At 44.2% G+C, this 14094-nt stretch overlaps 1 protein-coding gene across 3 annotated transcripts in view; it reads left to right on the forward strand.

The window, feature by feature from the left end:
- Nucleotides 1-14094, forward strand: part of fam184ab (family with sequence similarity 184 member Ab) — a 183257-nt gene that overhangs the window by 121989 nt on the left and 47174 nt on the right. For all 3 annotated transcript variants that reach the window (XM_069657630.1, XM_069657631.1, XM_069657632.1), the window contains exon 14: nt 2603-2815. In XM_069657630.1, coding sequence (XP_069513731.1) covers nt 2603-2815 — 213 coding nt within the window. The remainder of the gene's footprint in view (nt 1-2602; nt 2816-14094) is intronic.

Here is a 14094-nt window from a genome sequence, read left to right on the forward strand (position 1 = left end):
AATGGAAACATGGCTGCATAATGTGAACGCTGTTATTTGTAATCGTTATGTTTTGATTTTCCAGCCAAAAGCGTTTTGTTTTGGCTCCTTTTCTCTGCTCTCATTAGTGCTGTTTCCAATAGCAGCAGGCAGATGTGTTTAGCAAATCAGCTCAGACAATCCCAGCGTACAATACCTCCAACGACTGACACGCAGACACTTTTAGCAGCTGGATGGTGAACATGAAGACGTATTTTTCAGCTTAAGAGGAAAATACTTCCTCAGGAGTTCAATGAGACCAAAATAGTTTAAAGGAGAGTGAATATGAAGATGCAAGAATTACTGGAACACAAACACGACTCTTTATGAATGCTAATGGTTCATATTATCTGCATGGTATGCAAACACCATAGCTGTGTCCCAATTCAGGGGCTGCAACCTTCGAAGGAGGCGTTCGAGAGGATGTGCCATGCATAGCCTGTGTAGACCGTTAAAGCTGAACTAAAATGAGACACTCTGGTCTACGGAGGATTTCCCGTTTGCATCACCAGCTGTTCCCGTCCTTACCCTTCGATTCCACAGGAGCCGTCTCAGGCGCGTTCTGTGTGCGCCGCGACCTCCGGAGTCGATCGCGACAATGCTCGTGATTCCACAGCAATCGCCGTAGGCCGTCTCCGGCGCGTCTCAGAAGCGTGTCTTCGTTCTGCTATGCTAAAGATACGCGTCGGGTCTATTTTTGACGGAGGCCGCTTCAAACACTCGTCAAGCTCAACAGAGCAGATCGTTCCAAACAGGAAGCCACACACTAAAGCAGCATACAGCATCTGGCAAACTGAATTGTAGTTTGTGTGTTGCTCTGTTTAACGTTGATGTTATCTCGTGATTTCACAATTCTCGCGTGCTAATGTAGTTCTCCCACGATCTTGTGATCTCGCGAATCCAGCTACTTGGGCCAGCGCTCCGCTGCGCTGCAGAACGGACACGCTTCCTGTCGGCGAGGGCTCGCACCGCCTGACGGACCAGAACCGCGGCGCCGGAGACGGATCCTGTGGAATCATAGGTTACCCTTGCATCACTATTCATTCAAACCTTTATTTAAGCCTCGAAAATCATTGAGGTTTCCCTCATTTGCAATGATGTCGAGATACAGAAAATGACACAATCAAAACACAGTATTTAATAAAAACATTCACAAGCTGAGGTTACGTGGTTCGAGATCAACGCCTTCATTTGTCCAAGAGAAATTTGAGTGACAATCCTGAGAGTGTGTTGTTAGTGATTCAACATGTTTGGAGCACAAAAACTCTCCAAACGGTGCTCCTGTCACCTAGCAACAGGTAGCTAGCGGGCTAACTAGCTAGCATAACTAACGCCACGTAACTTAACCTATTATTTTAAAGATAATTTTGTTTTTTTTAAATGTGTCTCGCGAGCTATTTGATGGAGTTGACACCAAAATCTTTTAAATTTAAAGTTCATTCCTCGGCCGCTTGACAGTCCGCCATCTCGTTTGAATTGGCGCGCAATGAATCTCGGGATACAACGGGTGGCAAAGGATGCACCCGATGGATCCTTTGCACCCTGGGAAAAGGAGGACGCATTTGTCGGCTGCATCTGAAGGAGCCTTCGATGCTCCACTGTGACGCGATCGGCCTTCACATACGTCCTTCGAAAACTGCCCTGACTTGGGAGTGTACAGCTTGTGATGGGACCTATTAGTAGACACAACCCTCCACTCATGGATCATTTCACAGCTTAGAAACAAAGTTGTATAAGCAAGTTACAGCATTTACAGTGTTATCATACCCCTGTGAAAAAAAGCTGTTGAACATTATGAAACATCGTGTGACTCACGTCTTTGTCATGAGATCATTGCAGCTATTTTAAATCTCTTTGTTGTGCGTAATAATCCCACATACAGCATGATGACCTGCGAGGTGATCCAGGAGGTGATGAATTTATCGACTTTTATTCAAACAGCGGTTCATAGTGTTAATATAATAGTAATTTCACGGCCAGCTGGTCTCACCTGTGCTCAAATTTAAAGAATCAGTTTTCTCCAGGGGACTTGAGCAGACAAGGTTATCAAAGTTATTCTGCTAACAGTGCTGCTGTTTCTTAACAGAGAGGGCATTTGAGGTCTTCACACAGCAGCACACACCCCGAGGCTTCTCAGCAGTTAAACAGAGAAAGCAGGCTGTTAAAGGTTGTTCTGTTATCGCTACAAAATATTGATTATCTTAAGTTTCTTCCTCCCAACAATGTATTCTTCTACATTCATGCCCTGCAGCATGATCCACAGTTTAATATGAACTGCGATGAGCCGCTAACATTGTGTTTACAAAACAGGAGAAACTTTATTGCTCGAGGCTTAAGAATTACAATATAGCAACATTTGCTTAAGCCTAATAGACTGCCACCTTCTTGCCCTTCTCTGTTATTCAGCTGCATAAATATGTTGCTCCCTTGAAAAAGCCTACACTGTCTTATTCTTCTCCTCTTCTCGCACCGTCTACTCGCACTTTAATAAGTATATTTATGCAAAGGTGTTGAGCGGCTCGTTCAAACATCCCAGTAAACACATCCCTCATAGTGCAATGTTTTATTATCTTGTCCTCTGCAGATCTCCCTGTTGAAGCAGAGTCTGGAGATGCAGCTGTCCCAGTCGCAGTCGTCGCTGCAGCAGCTGCAGCACCAGTTCAGCCAGGAGAGGGAGCACCTGAGGATGCAGCTGGACGAGCTGCAGACGGAGCACCAGAGGCGACAGCAGCGTCTGCAGGAGGTCCACTGCTGCTCCATGCAGGACATGGAGCACGCCAGGCAGAGGGACCTGAAGGTACGTGATGGAGAACATACGTGAACATTATGAAACACAATCCAAAACTTAAAGCAGATTGATGGAGAACAGATTGTCCAAATCACGAGGTGTCTTTCTGCCTTGACATTTCAATCGTTGCAGAGGGGTGGTTTAAACCTTTTCATAAACCGATCAGATAAAAAATTGTACCATGTAAACGATTTGACCCGATTACGTCCTGACTGCGTTCTTCTCTGCATGACCTCCGTCTTGACGTAAATGCGTGGCGATGTGCGTTTCACAAGATGGCGGCATCCAGTTGTCCAGTTGAGAGCATGTTTTTAATTCAAACATTAAGAGACCTTAAAGTTGTAACCTCGAAGATTTCAGTTTTGTTCTCTTTGGCGGCACCTATGGCGATAAACGGTAATTACGGGAGCACACTTCCCAGATATCCAGACAGTGTTGCATGTGTGACGTCCACGGTTGGCTCCGGTTGTAACTCTTGATTTTCCTGGCTGACGGTCGCTTTCCTTTTCAGACTGTTTGCTTCATCTGAGCGTCGAGTTTGTTTCTTTTTCTTTGGATTTTCACTTATTGTTGAAGTTGTATCTGTAGTCATCCATCTTTTCTTTGTTTGTTCAGCCATAGTAGATTACTGTTTACTCACAACACTTGCAGAGAGCGGAAAAGCAGCTGCTTAGCTCCGCCTACCCTCTCTGGCAGACCAACCACTGCTGGGTGATGGAAAACACGTCACTAACTGGGCGCCGCTTGAGATTTTTTTCCAGGAAGTCGCCACAGACACCCAGTCTGTGATACTGCAAATGCAAAGGCTTTCATCAGTGGGCCATAGGCTCAATCACCATTGTGTTACCTCATTCAGCGATAGATAGAGACTTAACAGACATTTATTTAAATGAAAATCTTCAAGATTATCACTTTAATGTTATTGGACGGCTAGATACGGCTGATACGTCGCGGCTGATGTCTGACAGCTGACGGCTACATTGACAGCTGATGTCAACACAACACAACAACGGTAACTACTGCGCTGAACAGATGATAGAGCTCCATCTCGAGCTGATATAAAACGTGCATAATGTTCACACGTCACACAGTTGTTACGATCAAATGTGTCGGCGTGTGTGAACACCAGATTGTAATGGATCACACCTCGTGTAAACAGACCCGAAATCTTCAGTCAGAATGACAAAAAAGAGTGCATGTAAACCCAACTATTGTCAACAACACAGCCTATAACCTCTCAGTATGTTGGCTGGAATACATTTTTCTTGCATTAGCATAAATGTGATTTACAGAAGACGTCTGACAGAGATATGTATGTTTCACTTAATTCATCAGTGCCCTCTAGTCGTCTGTCCAATCTGAGTAGCTCTTCTCAAACAGTCATTGCCTTTGTGGACAGGTACGCCCCACCAGATTGATAATGCATGGCTCCAGTAGTGCAGCAGGACAGCAGCTGGATACATGCCTCAGACTCAGGCTTAACCTACACCCTAGGCAGGGATCTGATGTATTACAACCTCAACATTTATTAACAGAATCTCCCTTTGTCCCTGAGGTAAGATTATTTACCTCAATTCATCACTGTCACATTTGTTTTCATTAGGCTGCAGGAATGTGAGACCGCTCCTGTAAAGCAGAAACAGAAAGCTGCAGATTGATTTTTCCTGTAATTAAATTAAACAATGTGTACATTGTAAAAGAACATGAACCCTGAGCTGCAGCGTTTATGTCACCGGCTCAGCTCGTTAGAGGAACTCCTCAGGAGAAGCCATCCTCGACATTTTTAATCCAAGGTTAGTCTGGCAGTGACTCATCACCGTCGTTGCTCACTCTCGCTGACAGCAGACGGCTTCTTTACTGAGCAGCTAAACTGACAGCTCTGTGTTCCCCCTTCATAATGTCAAAATATGCACGCGCAAACACAACATACACACCCCTCAAGGTGCCAAGAAAATGTTCTTGCGCGCTAATCCTTCCATTTCGCAGTCAAGGTCGATTTGGATCAGCTATACATCACAATTCCAAATCCCCTCTTTGACTCGGGCACTGTAATTGTATTAATGCTTTAGGCAGAATGGAGGTCAGGGAGCGGCGTCCTTATGATGCATTTCTGGCAGCGCCTTGAGTACGAGTGTACGAGGATGAGTGTGTGGAGAAAGAACATCACCCCTGAGTCACACGGCACTTCGTCTTCATCATTTCTCTGTAAACCAAACTGCAATAACAAACACGCTCCTCCCTGTGATCTTCCTCTCCTCCACTTGTTTCCTGATGCAAACATACACAACAGCTGGTGCACATGCCCCTCAATATAACCCCCGAAACTGACCACTTTTTTTGTCACAGTCATTCTTTCTTAGTCGTAGTTCACAACGAGGAAAATAAAGTGTTAAAAGCTTCGCAGAGGACTCCTACGGTGGCGGGGTGTTTATATTTCTGTCAGCAGTGCAGAGAGAGAGAGAACTCAATTATAGAGAGTGGAGGCATTAGAAGGATGATTTGTGTACGTGTGCTTTATGTGTGTCTGGGCGGATGAGAGGTACATTCAGATTGCTCGGCGTTATCTGTTCACACTTCGGAGACGGCGACATCCGGGGAGTAATAAAGTTCTCACAATCTCCCGCTACACAAACACATTCACGTAACCTAATTTAGCTCTCCAGCTTCCCCGCTTCTAAAAAAGAGCTACAAATAGAAGCAGCGAGTGTGCACGGAGCAATTCAGTTTATTGATACCCTTATCATCCTTTGTCGTACTTATCTTATTTCTCAGACTCCTGCTCACTTTCTCTCGCCCGCACGCTCTCAAGAGACAATTGTTTTATTTCTTTGCCACGCTAGCAGCTTTAGAGTTCGCATCGTCTGTCACTGCTTCTCTCCAGACTGAAATATCTCAACAATCCGATGGACATTGTCGGGACCCGGCTCGAGAGCCAGGACAAAAATAGAAAACATTTTAACCTTAATTATTCAAAGGTTTATTACAAAATTGAGAATATACCAAGGTCATGGGGTCTGTTAATCAGTGGTATCAGGGTCTCTGCTGATGGGTCAGTGAATGATGTATGCAAGTGTTGAAAACTACAAAGATGGCTGAAGCCAACCAAACAAAAATGTGGTGCCCAGAGCATGGAGAGAGAGGAAGAGAGAGCCACAGGCTGGGAAGGCCAGGTCTTAAATGCAATGGGGGGGGACGGTTGGGGTGCTGGTTTAGCTCAGTTGGTAGAGTAGGTTCCCCAAATTAAGAGGCTACAGACTCGATGCAGCAGCTGCAGGTTTGACTCCAGCCCTCAGCCCCTCAGCTGCATGTAATAAAGGCAAAACTGGGGAGACTGGTCAGGTACTCCAGAGACCTGTAACACAGACAAGAAGGACACACACAAGAGGAAACACAAAGCAGGAAGGCCGTCACGACATTTAGATTTGTTCAGACATTCGTGGTGCCCAGAGTACTTTTTTCACCCTTGTTTTTGTCGAGTAGTTTGGTAAACAAAGACAAGCAAATCTAATGATATTCCCAAACATTAAAACAGCAAATTAACTTATTCATGTTATTCATGTTCTACCTGTGCATGTGTGGGTTCCCTCCGGGTACTCCGGCTTCCTAAGCCAAAGACATGCTCGTTAGCTTCATTGGTGACTCTCAAATTGCCCGTAGGTGTGAGTGTGAGCGTGAAAGGTTGTCCGTCTCTATGTGTCAGCCCTGTTATTGACTGCCGATCAGTCCAGGGTGTAACCCCGCCTCTCGCCCCAGGCCCCAGCCGCCTCCGACCATGAACAGGATAAGCAGTATAAGTGATGGAGGGATGGATGTAAAATTCGAAACTTCTTTAGGTTCCTGCCTGTGTCCAGTCATGTCTCACAGTCAGACACTGAAGAGGTCATGCTTGCTTTTACCTCTAACAGGCTCCACTCGTGTGCTGCTGTCTGGTCGGCTGGAGAAAGCATTAAATAAACTGAAGATGATCTCAGTGCAGAGACCAGAAGGAGAGAACACTTTACACCTGATTCAGAGTCCACATGTTGTTGGCTGCGGGTTAGTAAAGGCATTAACATTCTCCTCTTGGATTTTAAATCACTCAGCAGTCTCACACCTGAATACATATCAGACAGACCCTTTTAAACTACATCCCTTGTAGACGCCTCAGCTCCTCCAACTGGAGTCTTTAAGTTGTCTTCGGGGTCAGGATTAAGACCAGTGCTGAGGCAGCTGGATCAGCCTTTCAGAGGACTTCAGGGCCACGCTCTCAGTTCATGCCTTTGTGTGGATATCCCTCTTGTCTCTCTCGCTCCTGTTCATCAATATCACCCCTTTTTACTTAGTTCAATGGATTCACCCACCGGCAAAGTAACAAATATTGACCCTCCAGTAATGGAATAAAGATTGAACAAGCAGGCGTCTGAGCGAAGCTCGGAGAGGACAGAGGAGGAGGTGAATGTAGCATTACTGTCCATTTGTAATTATAGTATCCACTGCGATTAGCTGTAATTAATGCGCTACCTTTAATTAAAGGAATAAACGGTATTGTTTTTACTGACCCATGGCACGAATGGACCAATGATCAATAGCAATGAATAAGAGAGATTAGTGGACCTTAAAACTCACTCTCTCATACCGTGACGAACCTCCCTCTGGACCCTCAGCACACTTCTACTTGTATTTATACCTGCTCAGTCATTAAGATTAGGTGTGCTAGTTTAAAGATCAATAGTGGGAGTGTGGTCGGACTTTTCACTCTTTGGAAATGGAAACAGTTCTTTCCCTTCCTGTTCCTGCCACAGTGCTGCTGATATGGTATCACATGATTTAGTAGCAGACACTCATTTGTCAAGATCTATTTGGTTTATGAAAAATGCCTCAACAGCGCTTAAACCCTCCCCCTGTTTAATAAATGGTTGTGATTGGCCTGGCCTTACTCAGGTCAGATAGAAATCATCGGAGAGGGATCCTATTTGTCTCTATCCATCAATTATTCATATCGCTTATCCTGTTCAGGGTCGCAGGAGGCTGGAGCCTATCTCAGCTGTCATTGGCTAGGAGGCGGGGTTACACCCATCACAGGGCTGACACACAGAGACAGACAACCTTTCACACTCACACCTACGGCCAATTTCAGAGTCACCAATGTACCTATCGAGCATTTCTTTGGACTGTGGGAGGAAGCACCCGGAGGAACCCACACATGCACTGGGAGAACATGCAAACTCCACACAGAAAGGCCCGCTACGTCCGAACTGAGATTTGAACAAGCAACCTTCTAGCTGTGAGGCGACAGGGCGTGAACATCGACACCAACAAGACAATTTTAGAGATTTGTCTACGTGAGCTTTATGTGTATCCGGGCGGATGAGAGGTACATTCAGATTGCTCGGCGTCATCTGTTCACACTTTGCAGACTTTTGTCCAAACCAGGATTCAAACTAAGAACCTTCTAGCTGTGAGGCGACAGCACTAACCACTGCACCAAAGTAATCTTATTATTCCAGGAGAGCAAATCACAGCTTGCAGATTTGTCCGGTACCAAGGCTCATAATTATCCTGAGCAAGTACACCTTTAGAAACCATGCAGATCCAAAACACATACCAGAATCAAAAGCAACATAACTGTAGAATATTACAACAGAAAGTGCTGCAAACTGCCCAAACTTAAGAATCCAAAATTATATACTTTATTGTCATACAAATTGCTCGTTAAAGATCAGCTTCAGTGTGCTCATGACAAAACAACCAATCACAACAGAGAGTAGCAGACAATAAAAACCTCACATACATCTATGGATGTAAAATATTAACAGCCAGAATGAGACAAAGGTGCCATCTTATACCTGAATATAAATCACAACATCCCAGCCTATAAGCACTCATTGATCCAGGTCCAGGATAAGACTTTGTTGATGGTTCAAAGCAGATTCAATAAGAAGGATGGACAGAACATGATTTGGCGTGGAAATGAGGCAAAGGGATTGGCATGTATGAACTGCAGTAGGAGCTGGGTTTAACAGTGTGGGAGCAGGTAGACAGGTGCATGTGGAGGTCAGATAGTGCTGGATGTCAGGAATTACTTTGGACTCCTGCAGAACATTTAGGGACGTTTGTGACTGCAGACTGACAATAGGAAAATAGCTGCTTTCTGGCATAAAGAGGAGAGACTTGTTGTATTACTTGGTCATTTCTCATGAATTCAGCATGAACAACTGTGTTATCTATCTGCTCGCTCAGATTAATGAACCGTAACGCCGAAAGTTTTGCCTCTCAGAGACGTCCCTGTCAAACGCTGAGAACCGGAGACTGCTGTCCGCCGACTCAGAGCGAGGTTCATTTGAATATTCAGGGCTCTCTTCCTGCCATGAATCATTTCCCAAAGGCATTACATATTGGAGAATTAAAATGCCACAGATGTTGCTGTCAGGCCTCTATGAATATCATTTTAGATGTGCCTTGTTGATGGGTTCCAGTTATAATTTGCAAAATGGCATCTTAATATTTCCCCGACAAAAGAAAATGGGTTGAACTCGGTGTGAACAGCAATTTTCTTGTCTGCACTGATGTGTTTTTAGGGCTTTGTGTAACGGTGGAAATGAGATTTCAACTCTGTCAGATATTCTAAGACTGCTGACGGAAGCAGCAGCTGTGTTTCCTCGTTTTCATTCCAACATCAGTCTCTAAAGACAAGTGCAGGGATGGAGAGTTTTAGACCGCTGTATTAGTATTACCAGTCCACTCAGTCTCTCTAGTCCACTCAGCCTCTCTATCCCACTATAACCAGTCCACTCAGCCTCTCTAGTCCACTCAGCCTCTCTATCCCACTATAACCAGTCTACTCAGCCTCTCTATCCCACTATAACCAGTCCACTCAGCCTCTCTGTTCCACTACAGCCACAGGTGTTTATCATGTGTGGGTCCCTGGGAATAAGGATGCCAGTGGAAGTTGAAACTGGGTATAAATAATAGAAAACAAAAGACAGTTTATAGAATTTTAAACGAACAATATGAACGTAAATGTCATTTTAAACTTGAAATAAGACGATAAATTGAAGTTGAAACAGGAAATACGACTGTAAACAAAAGTTTGTACTGGATATACACCAATCAGCCATAACATTATGACCACCTGCTTAATATTGTGTAAGTCTCCCTTTTGACCCTTCATGGCATGGACTCCAGTAGACCTCTGAAGGTGTGCTGAGGTATCTGGCATCAAGACGTAAGCAGCAGATCCTTTAAGTTCTGTAAGTAGCGAGGTGGGGCCTCCATGGATCGGACTTGTTTGTCCAGCACATCCAACAGATGCTCGATTGGACTGAGATCTGGTGACTTTGGTGGCCAGGTCAACACCTTGAACAATGCTACACCTTGATATCAGAACCAGCATTAACTTTTTTTTTTTTAAGATTATTTTTTTGGCTTTTTGCATTTATTCATAGGACAGCCGAAGAGAGACAGGAAATGTGGGGAGCAGAGAGTGGGGGATGACATGCACCAAATGGATCGGCAGGCCGGGAGTCAAACCTGCGATCAGTGCGACGAGGACTGTAGCCTCTATACATGGGGCGCCTGCTCTACCAACCGAGCCAAACCAGCGCCCCCCGGCATTAACTTTTTAAGCAGTTTGAGCTACAGTAGCTCTTAGATTGCCCTTCGCACCCCACACACATCAGTGAGCCGCCCATGAAACCTGTCCCCAGTTCACCAGTGCAGACCGGGGACACCCCACATGAGCTGCAGTTCTGGAGATGCTCTGACCCAGTCGTCGAGCCATCACAACTTGGCCCTTGTCAAAGTCGCTCACATCCTTACGCTTGCACATTTTTCCTGCTTCGTCAACTTCGAGGACAAAAGGTTCACTTGCTGCCTCACATATCCCAACCACTGACCGGGGCCATTGCAACCAGATAATCAATGTTATTCACTTCACCTGTCAGTGGTCATAATGTTATGGCTGATGGATGTTTGTATGTGTGTCACATGGAAGTTGAAGCTGGAAATAAGAATGTAAATCTAAGTTGAAATTGGAGACGGACTGCACTCAAATTAGTAACTTTAGCGTGCACACCAACATAACATCGGCTCTGGCAGTTGCATTCATAAATATCCATTAAGCATTTTGATGTTGATGGTCAAATATAATGCCTACAGGTCGATGATCGTACATGTAATCTCTTGACACAAGAAACGTCTCTTGAATTGTGGACCAACTGACAGCAGCACAGGGAGCAAACGCGTTATAAAAGTGTAACCATATTCCCTTTAAACCTCTGCTTCAAATACAAACACTAACAAAATGTGCATCTTCACATATCAACAACAGCTCTTTATGCCAGAGTAAGCGCTCCGCTGCCAGCTGTGTAATGTTAGTGTGTGTGCGTGTGTGTGTGTGTGTGTGGGTGTTGTGGCAGCATTCCAGTCAGCAGCGCTAATACCTGACGCTGATGCTGTGTATATAAGCGCTTGTCAGTTCTCTTTGTTCTCATATGTTGTTCCAGTTAAGTTGTTTGTTAAATTCCTGTAATGAAGCCAAGTCTGTGAACAACGACAGCTAAATCAAACACACAGTTTAATTAATCACATAATTAGAAAGTAACACAGTTGATAAAACAGTGGAAACCCATGTGTTTTGTTTTCTTTACTAAAACCTTAGTTTAGACTCTTGTTCAGTCTTTTATTAATGTAGCCTACATCAGGGGTCGTGGCTCCGTGGTAGAGTCGGTCGTCTCCCAATTGGAAGGTTGGCCGTTTGATCCCTGACTGCTGTGCCAAAGTGTCCTTGGGCAAGACACTGAACCCCAAAAAGGTAGTTCGTTCCTGACTGCCATCAGTGTGTGGATGTGTGAAAGGGCTTTGAGTGGTCAGAAGACTAGAAAAGCTCTATATAAGTACAGTCTATTTACCTGTTACATCTCTTTTATCTTAGGTAAAGCCTGTCTTGATTCTTCTGTCATTTACATAACTTTTTGGACATGATGGTCAGAGGTGCACAGAGAGATCATCTGGCCTATAATAAACCTAATTGTCATGTATTTATACAATTCCAGCCCCCAAAGTCTACTGTAACTCCTCTTTATGCAAAGTTACCAAAGATCTGTTGGGGAATCAGTCATGTCTTTTCGCTGCCTCTGTCTATGGCTAAACAATTATTTTATTTAATTATTTACACATAAAACAAATAGGAAGAAGAAGAACAACAAATTTACATGACAGTGTGAGGGAGGACTGCCAAAAAACAGACATGGGGCTTGTAGAGTGGCATCCCCCAGGTACAATAAAAGAAGTCATTGCAATGAATACATCATTTACACTCTATCTATATATATATATTCCAATATTTATGACGTATGAAACAAGGAGCCAGAACAGTACTAGACAGCAAGTCATCCCTAAATATTCATCTGTTTTACAAATATTAAAAACATGCATCTATTATATTGCAGACGCAACAAAAAGCCCTTTTAAAGTCGAGCTGAAACGGCATTTCGAGAGTATCTAGCTTCCGTATCGTGACTTATTTCTGAGTGAAACAGGACGTGCAGGCGGGACATATCATTAGAGGGATTTGATTTGATTGTTGAGAAGTGGGCGTAGACAGACGTTCTCCACAGCGCAGTAGCTAGCTAACTGAGCGAGCGTTCTTGGTGCTCTGCGGCTAAATGTTGCAGATTGATTGGTTGAAATTGTTTGGTGCTAACTTACGTAAGCACGTGTGAAATTTAGTTTTACCGGAAGAAAAAATGATCGGATTTTGATACGAAATGGATTTTCTGGATGTGATCTAAAAGGATTAAAATGACATTTTTCATTTCACCTCAACTTTAAGGTGTGTACATGTAAGCAATGATGGTGATTAGAGTCTAAGAACATACAGATGTTTAGCTTAAAGCTGTAGTAGGTAACGTTATTAACTTAACTGTCACTTTAAACATGCAGTAGTTCATGAGAGAGATAATCATGTTCCTCTGGCTCCTCCTCCTGCTCCTAATGGCATCTGTAAGAATCCGACGCTCTCGAAACACAACAACCAATCGGAGCCAAGCAGTCTCTCAGGCTGCTGTCAATCACACGCTGTGCAGCACCACTCCTCCGCGCATGCTCACGCGTTCAAGCTCAGTTTCTTCAGTGTGTGCAGCGTCAGCCGGTTTGTGTCCACAAAGGCTGAAAAACAACCACCAGGAATGAAACAACTGCCCATCCCTGCACTGCTGACGAGGCTTACACTACAAAGACCGTTTTACCAAACGTTAGCTTGTTCTCGATGCGGCTGCTTCAGCGTTGTTTCATGGCCAGTGCCCAGGCAGTGTTACCGTTTGGGTAACGTCCTGATAGTTGTGTGTGCCTGTGCTCTCACGGCTAAATGTTCACAACATCAGTGTGTTACTGCTTAGTTGGCTCTGTTCCAACAGACTGTCTCCCACAGTCTCTGTTAGCAAACTAAGTGCTGCTGGTTTTGCTAAATAGAATTAGCTGTAGATTACCGTTCACTGCAAAATGTGGTTTGATGTATATCTGCTTCGATAGCGTTGGTGGTGTAATACCACGGCTGCGGTTGTTGTCATTTCACGTTTTTACATAGTGTATATCTGGCTCCTTCAGTTGCTGTGGTTACTAGCCTGCGCGCACATGATAGCCTCCTCTGCGGGGAGGACTTTGGAGGCAGGACTTAGTGCTGCAGGGGGAGGGACCTGGAGGTTGCAACCTTTCAAATTTTGGAGCAAAGTCCGCTCTCTTCTTCATCTGACCTGCTGCAGCTTTAAGGCTTAATGACATAAAGTCGCCACAAATTACCATGTGTGAAAATTTGGAGCCACTGCATCGAGGATTATTTTTTTATATAAAATAAGATCAATGTAAAAAAAAAACATAAATGTTGCTGAGAAAAAAACATTTCAGCCAAGGTCATTTTGCAAGTAAACCTCCTGCACACTGTCCAACGTGCAGAAAATACATTTATTATTTATGAACAGTGACTGTTTGCCTGATGAAGGTCGAGCACCGCAACGTTGCAAGCAAATAAATGTGTTTTCTGCAGGTTGGACAGTGTGTGGGAGTTTCACTTGCATTTTGAAGGATTTGTTTCCTCTCCTACGCACCTGCACAAGTTTCTCTCTACTTTGAGCCAAGGTCGTTTTAACAGGAAGTGTCTGCAAACCTTTCAAGGAAGTTGGTATGAGCGTTACAATATGAGCAAGTTGTGTGTCTTACAATACATTTTGACAAAGAGCTGACTTTGTCTATTTTTCTGAAGAAGCCTCCAATAAAAAACAGAGAAAACTGTTGATATTTCAATGCGTTTTGAA

This window comes from Semicossyphus pulcher, unplaced genomic scaffold (assembly GCF_022749685.1).
Source record: "Semicossyphus pulcher isolate SPU_LCO1_2020_fin unplaced genomic scaffold, fSemPul1.0.p SCAF_11, whole genome shotgun sequence".
Classification (NCBI taxonomy): Eukaryota; Metazoa; Chordata; class Actinopteri; order Labriformes; family Labridae; genus Semicossyphus; species Semicossyphus pulcher.